Raw genomic sequence first — 20,629 nt, 5'->3', positions numbered from 1 at the left:
AGGCTGGCATAAAGTACTGCAGCCTGTCTGACTAAGAGGATATAAAAACATATACACAAATGTGTGTATGTGTAGCTGTGTTTTAGACAGCTACAGCAGAGATATATGCGTCTAATGGATTTCTAAGGAGTACTTTTACCAGCTTTGTTCTTTTTATTCGGCATGGAGACGAGGGCAAAAAAAATAAAAAAGTGGACCCTGTGGCTCTTGCGGTTTTGTACGGTGGCATCTGTCTGCTCATCTTAGTTTCATCTGCTGTGAATGCTGTTATTAAAGCAGGAGGGAGCTTGACTGGCGTATTGTTTCAGCACAGCAATTCATCATCTGTTGTTCTTGTAGAGCATCACTCATTTTATCATGTCCTTGGCATTAATGTGGTATTATTGTAATAGTTTTCCATCTATTTTCATATAAAGGAACTAAGAAATATCTCAAATGTCACATTTTCAAAAAATATTGTTTTATAACACAGTTATCTGGTATATTCACAGTCAGATTTTTATTTTCGTTGTGTTTTTTTCTGTGGGTGGGGTCTCTGTTCTTACGGAGACTGAACTGAATTTATTAAACTATACGAAGGCGCAGAGGCTCTCGCAGTTTACATCCATCTGTGACACCTGGGATGGAGACAGGGTGGGTCCTTCTGCAGTCAGACAGTGATGACAGCATCTCGGGCTCCAAACAGCGGCATCACTTGCTGTCGTCTGGCACTGCAGTATTGACGTTTGAAGGAAAAATTGGAAATCGCCATAGAGGCAGGAGACTGAGATGTTGTGGTTTTGAGTGAAATGAAAAAAACAATCCCCAGATACTGGTGTGCATTTTGTAGTTTTTCCACAAAATGCAATTAGAGACTAAAATAATCAATTCAAATTCATTTGAATTTCTCTTTGTGGTGTATAGTTAAGGATTGGATTTTTAAACCTGTATTTTGATTTTTGATTATTTAAGCTACCAGGGGTCTGGTTTTTGGCATTTATCTCAGAGCTGGTTTTAGGTTCTCCATCACTTCATCAGGGATCAAAAATGAGCATAGGACTTTAACTATGTTGTCAGGGACACCTTGGCCCACAAGGTAAATCGGTCCTGGGTGAGGTGTCAGACTAAGTGTAATTCAAAATAGTCCTATGAAGACAACATCTTGGCACATATCAACATTGCCTGGTGAATGAATGTTGTGGCACTACCCCGAAGCAAGGGCTGGGAAAGGACTCTGTACATAATAAGCCACATGGGTCCAACCTGCTGTAGGCTCACCACTCGCAGGAAGCGTAGCAGCAATCTGGGAGTTACAGTTACACGCAAAGGCAGAGACCGTGATAAGACCAGGAGAGACCATTCATTAGAAAGTCAGAAAGGAGCTGCGGTTCCTCTGCATCGAAAAGAGCTAAGGTGGTTCAGCACCTCACTGGGATGCCCAAGTGGTACCCAAGAGGCATATCCAACTGGGCACATTCAACTGTGAAGAAACACCAGGGAAGACCCAGGAAATGCTAGAGAGATTATGCATTAGCTGGCTAGGGATCACCCTCGTATTCCCCCAAGAAGAGCTGGAGGAGATAACCAGGGAGACACAGGCCTGTGCATCACTGCTTACTTTGCTTCCTCCCCAACATTGAAATGCAGCAGAAAATTGGTTGGAACTGCTGTTCCAATAAGGATGGTAGAGCATCATCGGGATTAAACGGTAGTTTAGAGATGTTGTGTTTACATTGATAACACAGCTATGATAATCCCAATAAACTGAACAAAGCCAAGTAGACAGACATTCATTCATCAGCGAGTGCTTTTCGGAGCAAGAATGCAGAAATTCCAGATTAAACTAGAGTGAGAACAAGCCCATATTTAAGATATGATGCCAGAGCTTTTGTGGTGTCTGTCACACACAGGAGAGGGTTAGAGGGCTTTTCTTTCAACAGCGCTCACATTAACAAACTCCAACACCTCCTCCTCCTCCACACCTCCCTCCAGGCTCTCCCTAGTACTAAAACACATCTCTGTTTAGTAACACTTTACTTGTGTAGTATCACTCCAGCTGACTGACAGTATCTAAGCTGTGAAGCGTTGGGACCGTGTTAAATGGGCAGAATAGAATAGAGGCTGTCCAAAGGTACCGTGTGCAGTGGGCACGTTGAATCTGTCACATTCTCACTTCAGCTTACTAACACATACACACATGCATAAATATAGGAATACACTGTGTGCTTTAGTTCTTTCTCTGCTGGCAAGATAATAAGACAGAATATGTGATTAAGAGTGCATGTGATGTATGATGTATGAGCCAAGGAAGAACATAGTGGTGGGTATCACGTCTTTGAACCCCAAATCCTTTGAGTCCAATTGATGAAATTTGAGTCAAAAGTGTTTACAGTCATGACTCAGTGAATATTCGAAAACACTGATATCATGCTGTTAGAGTCAGAGGAATACTTCAGTAATTTCCAGTTTATACAGTAACAGTTTATCTCTATAAACAGATATCTGCATATGAATTTGCATAATATGCATTTGTATCGAGACTTCTTTTGACCCAAAAGCTTTCTGCTTTCAGGTCCGCTAGTCTGCTTGTAGTCTTATCATATTTGAGCAGGCTTTGGTAAAGAGTCTGTGTGGAGTTGAAACAGGGATTTCATATTCCAATGCAATCTCCAAAGCGTCATTTAGGAGCATAGATGATGGGTCTCCATTCAGCACAATCACAAACCCTACCTGATTTAAATTTGGCTAATCTTCCCTTCAAGATCGGTCCTTGTGCATCTCAACTGATGCCGGTGTGAAAGCTGTTTTTGTTTTCTTTGTTTTTCAGAATGCTTGTGTGTGCAGTCTGCGATTTCACCATAGACCTCAAACTTACAACTCAGGCCTCAAGGATCTCATTAGCGTTGTTTCCAGCTGGAGCAAGCAGTAGGAAAACTTTAAACCAGCTGCAACCCAGTGGTGAAGCTCACTAGTGAATTGAGTAGTGCACTCAGTAGATAAAAATATACATATTTTCTAAAGTTGATGGACACCAAAAGTGATCTTATTATATTATAATATTGCACTCTGGACTCACATTTGTCGGGAAAATTAGTCCAAATGAATTCTGTTTTTCCTCCAAGTGTGCTGGATGTGCAAATACACAACTGCTTGCTTATATATCCTCTACAAATACATACATACACATTACCAAAAGTATTCGTTCATCTGCCTACACATGCATATGAACGAGAGTGACATTGCATTTTTACTCCATAGGGTTTAATATAGGCCAGACAATCCCTTGAAGCTATAACAGCTTCAACTCTTCTGGGAAGGATTTTTTTTAGGAGTGTTTATGGGAATTCTTGACCATTTTTCCAGAAGCACATTCATGAGGTCAGATGCTGACAGATGAGAAGGACTGGCTCTCTGCTCTAATTCATCCCAAATGTGTTCTGTTGGGTTGAGATGAGGACTCTGTTCAAGCCAATCAGGTTCTGCCACACTAAACTTGCTCATCTATGTCTTTATCCACCTTGCGCTGTGCACTGGTGCAAAGTCATGTTGGAACAGAAAGGAACCATCCCCAAACTGCTCCGACAAAGTTGAGTGCGTGATGTTGTCCAAAATGTCCTGGTATGCAGAAATATTAAGTTCCTTTGACTAGAACTAAGAGGCTGACCACAAATCCCGTAAAGCAACCCCACACAATAACCCTCCTCAACAAAATTTACATTTGGCACAGTGCGGTCCTGGCAACTGCCAAAGTCAGAATCATCCATCTGATCACCAGACGGAGAAACGTGCTTCATCACTCCGAGTATGGTGGTGGCATTCTTTACACGACTGCATTTGATACTTTCCATTGTGCTTGGTGATATAAGGCTTGGATGCAGCTGCTGGGCTATTCTATGGAGCTTTCTATGCATTATTCTTGAGCTAATCTGAAGGCCACATGAAGTTTGAAGGTCTGTAGCATTTGATTCTGCAAAAAGCTGGCAACATCTGAACACTATGCACCTGAGCAGGTGGCCTACCACTTCATGGCTGAATGGCTGTTGTTGCCAATCACTTTCATAACTTTGTTATAATACCACTACCAGTTAACTGTGGAATATTCAGTAGTGAGGAACGACTCGCTGTACTCCTTGCATAGGTGGCATCTTATCAAGGTACCATGCTGGAGTTCACTGACCTCCTGAGAGCGATCCATTCTTTCACAGCAGCTGTCTGCATGCCTAAGTGTTTGATTTTATACACCTGTGGCCACGGAAGTAACTTGGCTAGGGGAGTGAATATTTGTGGTAGTGTATGTCATATGTTACTGTTTCTGTGAGTTTTTCTTATTATAATATAATATGATGGGCCACAGTTCATTGCACTGAACACAAATTATATTATGGTTGAAATAGATTTCAACCATATACCCCAATGCCTCCTCTTTTTCCTCCATCATAATTAACATGCATTTCCATGCAGCGGGTACCATCTAACTGTGTAACGGTGCTGCAGCCTATAGTTTATGGAGCTTCAGCAGCATATTTGGAATGTGTCTGCCATCAATAAAAAGACTTGGCTCAAACTACTCATTGCATAATGTGTCATATTACACTGTCCATAGCTTTATTGTCCCTTGCATTTGGCTGAGGACCGGACACAGGGTGAGAGAGCAGATGCAAAGTCAGGACAGTTTTATTCCCCCTTCACACTGGGAGATGGGGACATGGAGGGTTGCCAGGTTAATGTACTTGACCCAGTGAAAGCCCAGAGCAGAGCCTATGAAAACCTCCTTCAAGGGAGGCCTGAAGTCGGCCTGATTTATGGCCTCTTTGCTGGAAGGAGTTCAGTACCTGGACCGCAGGAGAAGCATCGACAACGGTAGCTTTAATTCTCCCTCCCCTCACACAGAGCAGTGAAGCCCGGCCCCAGAAACACCTCATGGCTCACTGCTGAGCCACTGCTTCATCTACAGTTGGCTCACGTGCAGCTGGGGCTCTGCTCCTCCATTTTGGGGAGTGGAGATTTCCAGCACATGGTTATATAATTTCAAATGGTGACAGTGACTGTAAGGTTGAAAAGGCTGGAGCTGATGTAGGAAAGTAATTAAAAGAATAGATGGTCTAGTAATTCACACAGTCCAACTAATGTGTTGGTAATGTCTGACCTATTCAGCTTATTTTCAGCGGGGTGAAAAGCGATGGTTTGGGTTACCATAAATGTGCTGCTGCACAGAGCGCGGCTGCTCTACCATATTTCACAAACAGATGCAGGGCTTAGATGAAAAATCTAAAAACTTCAATTGGCCAAACCAACTGGAGGCAATCTCCTTTTATTTCATCATCAAATCAGCTGATTGATTCTCATTTGTGTACATATGCTGCATGTATTGTACGCGAGAAGGTGGTGGAAAAAAGCTGTGTGGAAAGGATGTACATTGAATTCTTGTAAAAGAATCTGCAAATATCCCTTTGCCTGAGGTCCATCATTCTAAAATAAGCATTATGCATTTTGTAGCAAGGAATTAAATCATTCATATCTTTTTTTGATGACACAATATTCTGTCTTTCACTTTGTACATGCAGGGATCTTCTTTTTAAAAGGGCCGTTTTTGTTTTTTGGGGTTTTTTTTAATGCACTTTCCTTTTTTTATTGTCACAAGACTTCAAACAGCATTGCTGTAAATAGCATTCTTCTAAAAGTTCAATCAGAATGCTCTTAAAAGTAGCTGAACTGCTTTTTGCTGTGTAGAAAAGTTCAATCAGAATGCTCTTAAAAGTAGCTGAACTGATTTTTGCTGTGTAGAAAATACTTGTAAAAATGGGATTTTTGCAGTTCTTTCTGCTTTTAGCAAACAGTATTGATATAGTAAATGCAAAGAGATATATGTAGTTTTTTGCACTTCAATACTGAGTCTTCTTATAAAATAATATAATTGGGACATGATTTAATTTTTTTTGATAACACAAATGTCATATATTTGAACATAGTTACATGATTATCTTTGGCTTTGTGTTATGGTGATCTCTATCAACAGATATCTTGCATATGAATATGCACAGTATGTAGACAAGCGGCAAGATTTCTGGAATTTGAAGCTTTCCAGTTTCCATTTTTACTCCGCTTGTAGTCCATGTTCAGTTTCAGGAGGCTTTGGCTACATGTGTCTACATAAACAGTCTGAATGTCTTACAAGTATGAGCTTTTTATTAGCGTTAAAAGACTGATGAAGTACTGTTGTCACCCTGGCAGGCGGGTAGGCCATGTGGACAAGTTTGCAAATGTGATAACTCGAGAACGAAGCGACGTAGGAGTTTCATTTTGGATACCATTGGTGTATCTACTTGGAGGCTGAGAGGTGCCACTGGCCACCGCCAGTATTTGTAGAGATATATTTGCATTTGTAAACAGTGACTTTCTGGATAAACCAAGGCCCCAAAATATTGACTGTAGCAGGCTACGTCAGCACAGTAGTTAATGCGTTTCCAGATTAATGTTACCTGGAAGCAACTATTGTTGTGATTTGGTGCTATATAAATGAATAGCATTTAACTGAGTTGCATTTTTTCTAGTGTACCCTTGCAATACCCTTACTCATTGAGAATGAATGGTGCTGTGGTGCCACAACTGATCTTATGTGTATGGTTGATAATGATTGGCTGGGACAGTGCTCCCAAGAGAAATCTGGTAAAATTCTATGCTCCTCCATCTGAATGTGGAACAGTCTTCAGACAGAAATACAAATAACTCACAATGTTTCTGCTAATAGTTTTTTTTTTTCATAAAAATGTAAATATCTTCTACTCAGCAGGTGTATTGGTAGTGAAGTATATAAAACTTTGTTTATACTACTTGGTTTCTATGGACAGCATTACCAGGTTTTACTGTTAATATATATGGTAGAAGATAATGATAAAGAAAACTGATGCTGACCTTTGTAAATAATACTGAAAGTAACACAATTTCAACCAAATTTACAAAAGGTAATCCACAAAACTCTTCACAGTATGATATTTATCACTATTTATCAACTAATTTTTTTTCCCTTGAACCTTTCTTTTTGGCAGTGCAATCCGCATCAGTCGGAAGGGATGGCATATGCTGCTCAACTTCTGTTTCCACACAGCGCTGACCTTCGCTGTGTTTGCTGGCGGCATCAATCGAATCAAATACCCCATCATCTGTCAAGCAGTAAGTGCATTCCCTTTTCATTCGTCCCACTCTCAAAGCTTTTCAAAAAATTGATTGTGAATGTCTATTCAGGTGTCAGCAACCAGGCCACTGGGTGCAGTATGTGGATGTACAATAACCCCGCTTTGTGTGTCTTTCATGCTTCAGCTGCATGTATGGTTTGGTCACTCTTTTAGTAAAGTGGTGGCCCAGTGAGTGCGGATGATTCAGGCCTTCCCATCATAACTGCACTCAGCAGCAGTCTCTCTATTGTCTATCTTTGTCTCTTTCTTTTTGCCCAGGGGTTAGTGGTGGGCATTGTGGCACAAACATTGTGGATGTTTTAGAAATTGTTAGCATATAAAAGATTTTCTGGTCAATAGAATTTTGTACAAACATGCTTTTCTTTGGAAATTTCAATGTTGCATTTACCACATCGCTTTTCATTAAAGGCACCCTGTCTGTGTACTTGAGATGCAACATGATTGTTGTGGATTGCGTGTCTGTCTTCATAAATAACCGCAAAAGCAGTTTCAAAGGATTTTTAAATTACTTCAGAAGCATCCGCGCACAAATAAAATAAGCTCCAGGATTTTTACGTGTTTGAATAGTATTTGTATTTGCTTGATGAAACACTTGTTTGCTATGTTGCGCTCCTATCCTCGACAAGGCAGTAATGTGTTAAGTTTGTGTATGATGGTTTATGGTTCATGATTTGTGTTTTTCTCAGCCTAACATCTGCGCAGATTTTGTTTTTTATGCCAAGCTTGTGGGTTACTGTAAAAAATATTAAATGCATTATGGTCCCTGGATAAATTGAGGGCCCCTGCATGCTTAAAGTGTTTTCACTCCTCTGAGGCATCGGGAATCTTATAGTATAGGCATTCTTTAATTTGGTATATGGCGTGCTTTTTAGATGAGTCCTGAAGCTCACATCATTGAAAGTGTTTTAGATTTAGAGTTCAGTCACTGCTCATGAGCTCGGGTCTTGCATGTCCCTGCCTGCAGGTACTGTAGCCCTTTTTATCCTCTACAGCCTTGATGAGGTTTGCATAGATTTAGGTAAATCGTATGTGGTTAGCTGGACCAAAGACGGTGAGGCAGTTGAATGACAATGGAGACCATCACAGCAATCACTGAGCCTAGCTATAGATAGAGAAACAGGCCCTGGATAGCAGTGACTGCATTTTCATGTTGAAATACTTGCATACAAATCTAAATAACACTTTCTACACTCTGGTACTCCACTTGAACTTAGAGTGTAGCTGTTTTCGACAGAGTTTGTAACTTGAAAACAGAAAAAATACCTGAATAAAATCACATCAAAAATGAAATGCCTCAGTATCTACACGACATGTTCATGATTCCAACAGCGTCACCTAAAGAAATATACTGATTTGCTGAATTGAAATAATTAGGCACCATAACTTCCCTATCTGTGAATAATAAACACATACATACTTATTATATGCTGTAATTATAAAGCTAATACAGTACTGTGCAAAGTTCTTGAGCCCCGCCTCTTTTCTTTACATTTTGCTATGAAAAAAGGGAAATAGGGGTAAAGAGACACACAGTTTGTGAAATTCTAATGTGCTTTAAAGTCAATATTTAGTATGACCACCTTTGTTCTTCACACAACTTGATCTCACTTGGGCAAGTTTTCTTGTAATTTCTTTGGATAGATTGCAGGAATAGTTCTGCAGGCTTCTCGAAAGAAAGACAAAACCATCTGCCATGATCGGTTGGGGGTGAGGGGAAGGAGACGGGACAAAAGACACACTGTGGAAGAAAGCCAGAGCTTAGTACTAACTGATGATTAAATGCAAAGTGGTGTTTAAACACATAAAGAATGAAGAAGAGTGAGGGAAAAAGAAACCCTCAGTGCTCAATGGGAAGCCCCCAGTAGCCAAGCCTTAATTCAACAAAATTAAGGGAGGATTCAGGGTCATCTAACTAAACAGTTTATCAAAAAGGAAAGTTTTGAACCTAATCTTAAAAGTAGAGATGGTGTCTGTCCCCTGAATCCAAACTGGGAGCTAGTTTTGCAAATAGCTGAAGGCTCTGCCTGGCATTCTACTTTTTCATTTCTGTGTCATGCTGAAAAATAAAGCCATTACTAATTAGATGATTTCCAGATGGTTTTGCGCGGTGGATCCACATATCGCCACTGTGTTCATAATTCCATTAGTTTTGATGAGATCCCAGACAGCACTGGCTAAAATGCAGCCAAAACAATGACAAAGCCTCCACCGTGTTTTAGAGATGGCTGTAGACACTCACTGTTGTTCACTGGCCTCCTCCATACATCACTTTGTTTTTTTCGGATGGTCTCTTTAGGGATCGCCACAGTGGATCATCTGCCTCCATCTCACCCTGTTCTAACATCCTTCTGTTATACCAATCCCCTGCATGTCCTCCTTCTCTATACTGGCAAATCTTCTTTTTTTCTTCCTGCCTCGCAGTTCCATATTAAACACTTAGGGATGCAACGATACCAATTTTTTCAAACCGATACGATACCGATACTTGGATCTGAGTACTTGCCGATACCGAGTACAAAAACCGATACTTCTACCACACACACACACACACACACACACACACACACACACAAATGCAATGAATTGGAAGACAGGTTTTATTTTATTCTCTGCCGATAATAAATGATATCTTAATAAAAATGACCACAAAAAAATTTCAAGTGAAAAATAAGCACTTCTCTTAAATTATTGCAGAGTCTCCACATTGTAATTTAACAAAATATCACTGAACTATTGGCACTGTCTCGAGCTTTCAGAATAATAAATAAACACTTCTGTTTGGAATAAAATAAATACAAATTAGGTTTGAGAATAAAATAAACTTTTGAATTATTGCAGAGTGTCCATATTATAAACAAACAAACAAAATAACGAAAGTATTTGGCATTGACGAACGAACTCCCCATCTGCCCTGGATCATCAGTCCACTGTGCCGTTAAACCAAGGACTGACATCGCACACACACTGCTTGTCTTTACCTCTTTAGAAAGTTTTGGCACCATTATCTCCCTGATGTGTGGGCGGCTGGGAATTTTATATCGCAGCTCGAGTATGCTGAGAAGACGGTGCAATCCTATGTTTTCCACGACCGGCATTGGCTGGTCATCCAGAGCAATAAAATGAGTCAGAGCCTCTGTTATTTTAACTGCCCGTGGATTTTCTCTTGACATTTTTCATCGCTTTTCCAAAACCCGAGTTAAAGTTGGCTGTTCCGGTCCACACTGCTGACATTTTGTTTAGCCTAGCTACAGCAGCCTCCAGTTTCTCTTTTTTTATCTGGAGCCGCCAGTCTCACTCGTCTAACCCTGTGCCTGTTTAGCGCGGGATGTCCCCCTAGTGGCCAATCTAAAAAACTACAACAAAAATGACAATCCACCCTCTGATTAATGAAATAAGTTAGTATCGGTTCGTGGTATCCGTTAACTTTTACGAGTTAACCGATACCACATTTTACAGTATCGGTCCCGATACCCGATACCAGTATCGGTATCGGTGCATCCCTATAAACACTCTTTGTCCAATATATCAAACATCCCCCTCTCTAACTTTTACAGAAGCCCATGAAAAATATTAAATTAAAATGTCAACATATGTGAATTTGTAAAGAAGCTGGAAAAATCAAAGAGGCTCCTGGCATAATTGCTGTGTTATTGAGCTGTGTCTCTGATGTTTGCGATAGTTGACAGCGTCAGAAAGAATGAAAGTGAGAATAAAAAACAATATGTCTCTCCTTTAACTTTTTTACATGGTTAGAATACCATATGGTCCCTGTGGATTTCCTATCCATTTGATTGATAGCTTGACCGACCTCAGTAGTGAGCATGAAACAGCAGCTGGAGCAGAGCATCTTCCACTGTCAGTTCACCTCAGCAGGGGGGCATTTACTGTATGTAGCCACAAAGAGATTGATGTACACCTCTTTTCTACTTCTCACTCACACTTTAGACTGTCTTCAGTCACTACTTGTTTGGATCAGTTGGCCTCCGATGCTCCATTTTTTTGCGTGCGCTATCACACATTTGGGACTCAACTCCTTCTTCTGCTGTCACAAGCACTTTAGGTGGCCTCCTATTCCATAGTGTAACAACTCTACCTCTGCTGAAATATAGCCAGCTTTTCTTGAGTTGTCTAGCAGAAGGCTCGCTGACAGGCATGTCTTAAAAAAAGTCACCACTTGTGTCACAGCCATCAAGTCTTCCCGTACGATGGTAACTGACACGAAATGGCTGGTATTTGTCCCTTTACTCTTAGAGAAATGGTGAAAGGGACACAAGAGTAACTTAACTAGTTTTTATCTAGTGAAGCACATCAAATCATTTTTGATTACTTGACATAAAAAAAACACCCACAGGGATAAGAAATTCAAATCTTCTATCATTTATTTTATGAATAAGGTGCAATTTAGATCAAGTTCAGAACTATTTGCACTGCTCAGATGCATAGTGGTTTAAAATTTGAGAAGAGAACTGATGTAATGATGTACCTTTTGCAGATCTTAATGAACAGAGAATGTGGTTATCTTCTTCTAATGCTTATGAAGGGAAAGTTATATTTTCAAATAATACACAATTAGATTTTTAGCATGTAGCATAGCCTAATGTTGAAGGTTGTCCATGCAGCAATGTAAGAACAAAGACATCTCTTGACAGAAGAACATGGTGGTCCTCACAGAAACATGAGCGACTTCACTATAAGAATTCAACTGTTATGTTTAGTTTCTGTGCCATTTACTCCTCATTTTCTTAAAAGCTGGATGAAATTTAGTTTCTGTACCACTGAGTGTATAGGTAGCTGGGAGACATTGACTTTTCAGCATTCAGTACAAGTTTCAGAGGAGAGAAGAATGAATGATGTTCAATCATATTGAGGAATGTGTCATCTGCATAAAAAATCATCTAAACTTAGTATGAGCTACATATTGTTCTATATGTTTTTGAGTTGTGGCATTGTAAACAAGCACTTTGGCTGGTGTGTCCATGTTTTGAGTTTTTCACTCGATTAGATACCCAAGCATTTTAAAATGTACTAAATTAAGCGTTTGTTGCAATAATCTGTTGCCTCTAAATCTTTTTTTCTCTTTTTTAGGTTTGTCCTTGAATTGTAAATCAGTGTTTAATGTTTTGAAAGGACAAGAAATAATGTTATTATTTTCAAAAACCTATTTCTCATTAGAAAAAGGATGTTATTTGAATTCTACTTATGTAGCCACACACAATCTCCTGCTTTCCCTCAATATCAGTGCAGAGTTTTCTCATGGAGCTGTGCAATTTAGCTGACCTTGCCGCTGGTTTTTAACGTACTTACCTTTCATTCATTTATTCAACTTTGTCCTGGGGCCTTTGAATACTTTTTGATGCTCCTCCTTTACCTAATCACTGCTAGCAAAATCACTCTTGGCAGATTTGGGAAGGAGCCCAGATTGTCTTCAATCCCACTGGGATCGAGGCAGGCCCCACCAGACACAATTTGGGATAATTACAGGAATGCTTGAGGAGATGTGTGATCTCCCGATGCATATACACAGTCAGATTCACACACGGATACACGCATTGCTTGCTAAATTCACTGTACCCCCCGATCACCCCGCCAACCTCCTTACGCACACACTTACCCCCCTTTCCCTTCCCAGGAGGAAAAATAAGTACATGCTCTCGCTCCAAACTAAGCAACTTCAAGGGGCTCTGAGTCTAGATTTGGCAGTTCTCGCAAGACTTCAAGCACGCACTCCCCACCCAGTCTTCACCCATCCCCCCTCCAACACCCCCCTCCCCCCAACCTCCTCCTTTTCCTTCCACACCTGCATCCCATACTCGTCTGCCTGTTCTTCTATCTGTATGCCAGTCTTCAGTCGTGCACCGCTACTCCACCCACTGTGGCACTGTCGCTATGCAGCATCCAATGTCTTTACAGCTTCAAAGTCAAAGTCATCTCTAATCTCAATTTCTATCTTTTCTTCAAACAAGGCTTGCTTTATCATTGATTTGAGCAACACCCTAGCTGTCACACTACATTTTCTGCTTGCCCGGGCTAAGTAGGAGAACAACATACATTATACCACTGTTTCCAGTCGACTTACCTCATGTTACCTCAGACCATCAAAATTTGGATTACACATCGCAGATGATTGTTCACTGAGTGTGACCGGCGTTAAATAACCTATTAATTTAGAAAAGAACTTGGCTAAGGATGACCTAGATCTGAGGTTACATCCAAGTGTCAGCTTAAAGATGCTATACAATGGATTTCCCTAATTAGCACCGCACTGTGAAATTAGTTGTGATGGCAAAAGCTGTGAAAGCGAGAGAGAGAGAGAAGGCATTACAGTATAGCAGTGATTTTGCTTTGTTTTTCCATTGGGTCTACTTTGACTGTTCCCAAGTTTCCCTGTACATAAACACTGTAGCTTGGAGTAGACTGGTTACCCATGTACCAAAAATAATTTGGAAACAATATAACAAAGATGTGATAAAAGATAAAACACTTTAAAGGTAGTTTTTAATATCGCACTTTTAGTCTGTGCCAAATGTTTTAAAACAGATCATCTGGCAATATTAACTGAAATAAAAATGTAGTATAGAGTTCATTGAAAATTCTTAATCGCTTGTTATTTTCCACATTTCTTTTCCCTCCAGAACTATGATAATGTTTATTCAAATTTCAAATCAGTTTTCAAGGTCTAGGTTCACTGAAAAAAATACTATGAAACTGATTATTGTGATTTCCTGTCAGAAGGTATAAAGACCACACGTGCTTTTCTAGACTTACAATATTATTGTTGCCTTATTATTCTGCTTTTCCTTATTTTCTGTCATATATTTTACAACAGTCACCTTGAAGGGAAGGAAAAAAACAGATTTCTTGCCTTTACCATCATCTAATACAAAAGAGTGTCTAATAAATTATTATAATTATATAAAAAAATAAATACTCTGTAGTTTACATACAGTTCTGGTCAAAAGTTTTGTGGTCAGGAAATACAATGTGTGTGAAAATAAGTCGAAATCAGACATGATTTATGATCATTTGTGATAAATGTTTCTATTAACCATTAATGGTGGTTTATGAGATGAAAAAACATGTTTATTTATTACTTTAGTTTATCAACAAGACACTTATAGGATTATTGAGAATACAAAAACGATGCTGATTCCTTATTAATTTAACTTGATGCTTTTGTTTAGGAGCTAGTAGAATTCTGGGGTTGCACCGTGTACTGATACTGCAGAAGGACATGCTAGTGCTTTGACAAGTTGCTACTCTTCTTCCACTGACCACACATCTATGAAGGAAAGTAGCCGACAAATCAAGATCAAGCCACTTTTTTTTTTTTGTGAAGTGTTAATTTTTTCACGTCTCACCAACATCTCCATACGAGATAAAAGAGGGACTTTGAGGAGACGGAAGCAGTGACTGTTTTAATGGGGACACATTGATCAGGCTTCCTGGGCTGCTTCCAGCTTCTGTTTTGTTAACTGTGTGATCATTGTGCTGCTGCTCACTGATCCGATTATTGACTGAAATTTTGTATTTACCCAGATTCTGTGCTAACAATGGCACATCAGGTGAAAGCACACACCAGCTCTGAATAGTAAAACATCAAATATCAAAATATTGCTGTGTTTTTTAGGAGTCAGGTCCCTCAAGTATATACCAGTCTAAATGATGCACCTTTCACAGACTCAATAACGAATACACATGGTCACAAATAGCTCCAGTCACCAATGGTTACAGCTATAATTGTGACCACCTTCGGTTCTGAAAGACACCAGAAATTCTGCTTTATTATCAAAACAAATGTTAGCATAGGGCTTTTTTAAGCACACACACACTACTGGTCCACTGCAGCTTGTGTGTGATTTTTTGAAAAACTGCCAGATGGGCAACTATAGCTGTGTCGCTTTATTATTGCTGACTTGTCTCAGCTGATGTGGACACTAAAGTTTTGTTGCCATTTGATTGATCGTGCAGTTGCAACAGCAAAACAATATTCAGGACATTAATCAGCCAGTAACAATCACAGGTCACGCTCCATACGTTAATATGAGAGCCCCCTCCTCCCCCATTAAAACCATATTTAAAGACACACTTTCCTTCTGTCTGTTCTTGGCACTAATGAAGCTCTGAAGAGTGTGGACTCTGAAGCTGTGATTGACTTACCACCCACTCTCTGCTCTCTATAACCAGCTCAAGGACACTTCCAATTAGCATCTGGACTGGTAGCTCGAGTCCCTAGGCCTTTCGTGCTGGAGAGAAGCCATTTGATTGGGTACCTCAGGTTGCCAGTACATCATGAACGCACTGACTGGTTGGAGAAAAGGCTCAGTGCATTTTAATCTTCTGTATCCATTCTCCTTTCTGTCTTTTTTTTTTTTTGCAACTGTCATGTCTATGCTCTCTGTCTGTGAGCTAGCAAAGCTTTTAAACAAAGTTAGATTAGTTTCCCCATTCAAATATAATTCATGAATATTAAAACACGAGGAACGGAGATATGTGTACAGTGCGTTTTTGGAAAAACAATCACACGCTGATAGTTGTCAACGTGACTGACATTTATATTCAGGTTTGTTATTCACGGTGCACACCTCATGTCCTCTAACTCAACTGATAAGGAGCTGCTCAGTATCCACCAGTATAACCTCACTATGCTGCTCTTATCCTAGACAACCTTGATGATTCAATAGCACTTTTTGAACCTGTCTTTCCGTCATTCTACTATTGTCTCTTAGTGGAGGATAACACAAAGCAGCCAGGTCTTTAAGGAAAACGTTTGTGGAGACACCCTTGGAGTGACATTGATGGTTATTTTCTCAAGAGGAGTGGCAGCTCATCCTCAACACTTTTCTTCTTTTAGTTACAGGGATATAATGAAGTCTGACATTTTTCACAGAGACACACTTTACAGTATTATGTATAAGCAAAAGTTCAGCAAAGTCAAAGAAGTAACTTGATGCACCCTCCGTCACCCAATCTCAGGTCGGGGTCGTGCTGCACTACTCGTCTTTGTCAACCATGCTGTGGCTCGGGGTGACGGCGAGGAACATTTATAAACAGGTGACCAAGAAGCCTCCACAGAGTCAAGACAGTGACCCGCCTCCGCGCCCTAAACAGCCCCTGTTGAGGTAAGCACAGATGTCCTCGCAACCCTTCCCAACCCTGAATGCCGCTCAACAGAAAGTTCATAAACATTTGTGCGCACATATGTGTTTGTGTGTGTGTGTGTGTGTGTGGTACTTTTCTTTGGTCTTTTTTGATTGCTTCATGTGTGCCTTTAGAGGCCAAGGACGGTTCACTGCGCAGTTATTTGCTTTCTTATTTCATTTTTTTGTATATACACAACTTGACCGAGGCTGAGATATACTGTCATAGTAGGTTTATACATTCACATTTTGACGAAAGAAGTCTTCAGATGAGTAAAAATACAAATACAGCCATGATCGATATACTCAGTTATAAGGGTCCTGCCCCAGACCCCTGGGTCTTAAATTGTGTTGTCTATTTTATGTGTGGCGCACTATACATTGATTAGGTTGATTTGGTTTCTACTCATCTTTTTGTATGGAGTTTGAATGTTTTTCCCTGTGCCCTCATAGGTTTCCTCCAGGTGGTCCAGTTTCCTCCCACTGACTAAAAACACAACTATTGGCTTGACTGATGATTCTAAAGGGCCATGGATGTAAGGCAGATAAAGGGCTTAAACTATATAGAGTAAAACGCTGTATGAATGCGTGGTTAAATGTGGCTTGTAATCTAAAGCTCTGTGACTGATCAGCAAGGCTGGAAAAGCACTTTATAAATAGATTTATATTTACTCCCAATATTGTGTGACTTTGAGGATTTCGCACATTAGCTTTCACAGTTGTTAGAACAACAAAGTCACACCATAACATAAACTTGCTAACAGATGGAGGCAGTGGTAGACCAGGACTTTCACTTCGGAGTGAGAAGTAGTTTTTCACAAACAGTTTTTTTTTCACTGGCTTTATAGGTGAAAGAAAACCTTTTGCCAGTTTCCCATTGTCACCAGTACAGTGATTAGTAATAAACTATGGATAAGTACCTTCATGCACCTACTAAAGCTAACAGCTAACAATATGTGGCATATTTGTGATAAGCTAACTTTCCAGAGTTAGCAACATAGCATCCTCTATACCAGCGGTCCCCAACCTTCGGGCCTGTCTGTGAATCGTGAGAGTTGAGGCTCTGGTGTGAAGTTTATGGTTTTCAGGGTTTTTATCGTTTTTTATCATTGTTTTTTTTAATCGGTTTTATCATTAACTCAGTTTCTCTGGGTCTTTCCCCGTCTGTTATGAATAAATCTTCCTTTTTTTGGCACCGGTACTGGTTTTATTTTGTTGTATTTATCCACGACACCTTAAAGGCCGGTCCGTGAAAATATTGTCGGACATAAACCGGTCAGTGGCGCAAAAAAGGTTGGAGACCGCTGCTTCACACCCTTTGAGTTGGTGGGATAATGAGTATTGCTAGCTTGACATGGAAACAGAATAAAATTCTTAGTGGCTTTTAAATAGCTAAATATGTGTTTGTCAGATTACTCAACCATTCCCTTGGGCACGTGTGAGCTCCACTTTACTGTGGAGTAAACTTTAGGCTCAGGTGTTTAAGAGAGGAGCGACTGTCATGCAAGTGTTGCATAATTTATATGAAAATAAAACCCCAGTTGGTTTGCATTATTCAACATCAACAGCGAGATGGCTATCAAGACTTTCTGTTGATACACTTTGCATCACCTTATTGATTTCTCCCACATGTCTTGGGTGTTGAATAGTAAGGAGTGACTTTATGTGAAAACTGATAAACCACTGATTAGAGAACTTTAAATTCCTTGTAATCAGCCAATTTCCTGAAGAGAGACCACTTAAAATGGATAGAGGTTGTTGTTAGGGGTGACATTCAAGGTTAATATGAATATGCAGTATACCGTCAGTCATCAGCAGCTCTCAGTAGGGCATTTCCTGAATTTCCCCACTGAGCTTGTCTGGCTAATCAACTTGTCTGATATTTTCAGGACATTAAGAAGCAGCCTCACTGAACTATAGCAGACTGAACAGAAAGTGTTTTGATCTGTTTGCTAGAATCGTTGCAGTCACAGCTGCAGTCTTGTCATCTCTAGCCCAGAAACACTCTGGTGAATATCTAAGTGTATTTGTAAAGTACTGTAATAATTGTAAAAACACGAAAATAAGGATCGTGACATAATTCAAATAAACATTTTAAAAAGAAATTGACCTGTAACACTGCCTGTTACACTTCTTCGTAATATTTATGTATATCAGGAATCACGGACAGTATGAACAACTGTGACAAACAAAAAGCAGGCAGTGTTACAGGTTAATCAATGGAGTTTCACCTAAGAGGCAAGGGTTTGGTTCCTATGTGAAGACAAGAGTCAGCATTGACTTGATTTGTTTAAAGCACCTGCAGCTCCCTTGTGTTGTCCTCGGGATTCCCTTACACTTGTTTGCCATACACCTAGGGGTCATTTTTGACCCGAGGACAACACAATGGTTAAGTTAATACAGAAACAGCTGCTTTCTGTTATAAGTTATAACATTATTGGCAAGTTGTTTAAATACTTAATTTTGAAATAACCATTCTTACTTAAAATACTTTGTTAAAGTAGTTTTATTGGATTAAAAAATACTATGTCTGCCACTGCAAATGGCAGACACGAGAATGCAGCATTGACTAAACTGAGGTCTGACAACATCGACAATTTGATAGCTGCAGTTCAGAATCTATGTAAATCAACACAACGCAAACCTTTGTTAGCTGTTCATCAATAGGCATTTCAAAATAACCTGAGACATCATGTTTTGCCTTTTTATAGATTTTTTTATAGATTAGTGAAAACACAGTGTATGATGCATGTGTGAGCTGTCCTTCCACACTTAAAGGTTTAGTAAGTAGGAGGGAGTGCAGGTGAATGTGAGAAGGAGAAGGAAGGACGGAGAAGTAATTGACTAAAGCCCTTCACCATAGCATCACCTCCAGTGCTTTTACTAATTACCGCGGTCACCCAGGAGGCCACTGAGCCAGAAGCTTTATCAAAAATCTAAATGTATTTAGCTTTTTAACCCTTTAATTCCTCTTCACTTAGACACACGCACATGAGATTAAATTTCTCCTATTTGTGTTGTTTTTTTTCCCCTACTTCTTCGTTTTATTACTTTCCTGCTTACGCCTAACATTTGGCACATTTAAGAGGATCATTTTTTGGACCCATGCGGCGCTCCGCCTCTGCGGTGAGAAGGTGCTGTGTGAGCTCTTCAGCACATTGCAACCGTGCTGCAGAAGCTGCTGGAGCTTCAATGAGAAATCCTGTTAGAGGAAGGTTTCAGAGCAGCAACAGAGAGGCAAACAGGGGGCAGACCGTAGCAAATGTATGTTTGTCATTTAATCTGTCATTTTCTTAAAGCCTGCTGGGAAATTTCAGTTGCATGAATTTTCTTGAACTTTTCAGAATATTTTGCAGGAGATACAGCAGACGACCCCAAACTAGAAAATGATTTGAACATGTGGAGCTGCACTGGATATGAACCCTGCTGCAACACCTTACGTGCTTTTAGAATCGCTGTCTGTGGGGTGATTTAAAAGGATTATTATGACGAATATAGCACTCTCATGGGCATTTACTGCCCATACCACCCGAAACTAATATCTGGAAAATTTATAAAGGGGCAGATTCATATGTCTGACATTATTAAAATTCGAATCTCTCAATAACGTATTCCTGGCGAGTCGCTGAAAGTCTGAGGATACGGACGCCACTAAGATAAGGATCCCCTCAACCTATAAGCAGCACTTTCCTTGCAAAGCAAATCCTCAGACACCTGCGTGATTCAGGGGTTTAATATGGAATGTTCTCGAGGCTCTCCCATCATGCACTGCTTGTGAATGAGATAATTTGTCTGGGGGCAGACGGGGGGATTGTGTGGCACAGCAGTCAAGTTGATCCACAGTGATTGACTGTAATGCTCCCCGTCAGACAGGCTCATGCAACAAGACTTAGCAGCTGGAGACAAATCAATTTCTCTCCCCTCCCAACAACCCACCTATTTCTCCTCATCTACCTCTTTTCCCTTCCTTCCACTCTTGACAGCATCTGATGGCATATCCAGTCGACCATTACACCGACCCCTGTCAAAAATCTGCCACACCATGTTGGACCGCACACCTTAAACGCCTCTGTTTTTGCTATTAACTAACAGCGATCTGGAGTGATGAGTGCTGATCTTTCCTCTAAAACTTAACAGAGGATCCTCCCACTATAGAATCTCCATCAAATATCTGACAATTATTGATAAAAACTTCTTATACCAGACGTCGGTGTCAGCGATGTCAAAAAGAAAACTCACATGACAAGTGCAGTCATGTAAGTGTAAAATAACACTACATGTATAGCAGGAAACAAGGGAGAAATCTAAGGTAATGTATTA

At 40.1% G+C, this 20,629-nt stretch overlaps 1 protein-coding gene across 1 annotated transcript in view; it reads left to right on the top strand.

Moving 5' to 3' along the window:
- The window catches only part of adgra1b (adhesion G protein-coupled receptor A1b), a 180,037-nt gene that overhangs the window by 150,276 nt on the left and 9,132 nt on the right, over positions 1 to 20,629 (top strand). Inside the window, exons 16-17 of the mRNA XM_087850365.1 lie at positions 7,026 to 7,149; positions 16,146 to 16,291. Of these exons, the coding sequence (XP_087706491.1) occupies positions 7,026 to 7,149; positions 16,146 to 16,291 (270 nt within the window). The remainder of the gene's footprint in view (positions 1 to 7,025; positions 7,150 to 16,145; positions 16,292 to 20,629) is intronic.

Source organism: Neolamprologus brichardi, chromosome 13 (assembly GCF_056152115.1).
Source record: "Neolamprologus brichardi isolate AB-2024 chromosome 13, ASM5615211v1, whole genome shotgun sequence".
Classification (NCBI taxonomy): Eukaryota; Metazoa; Chordata; class Actinopteri; order Cichliformes; family Cichlidae; genus Neolamprologus; species Neolamprologus brichardi.
This window is presented reverse-complemented; position numbering and strand designations above follow the sequence as displayed.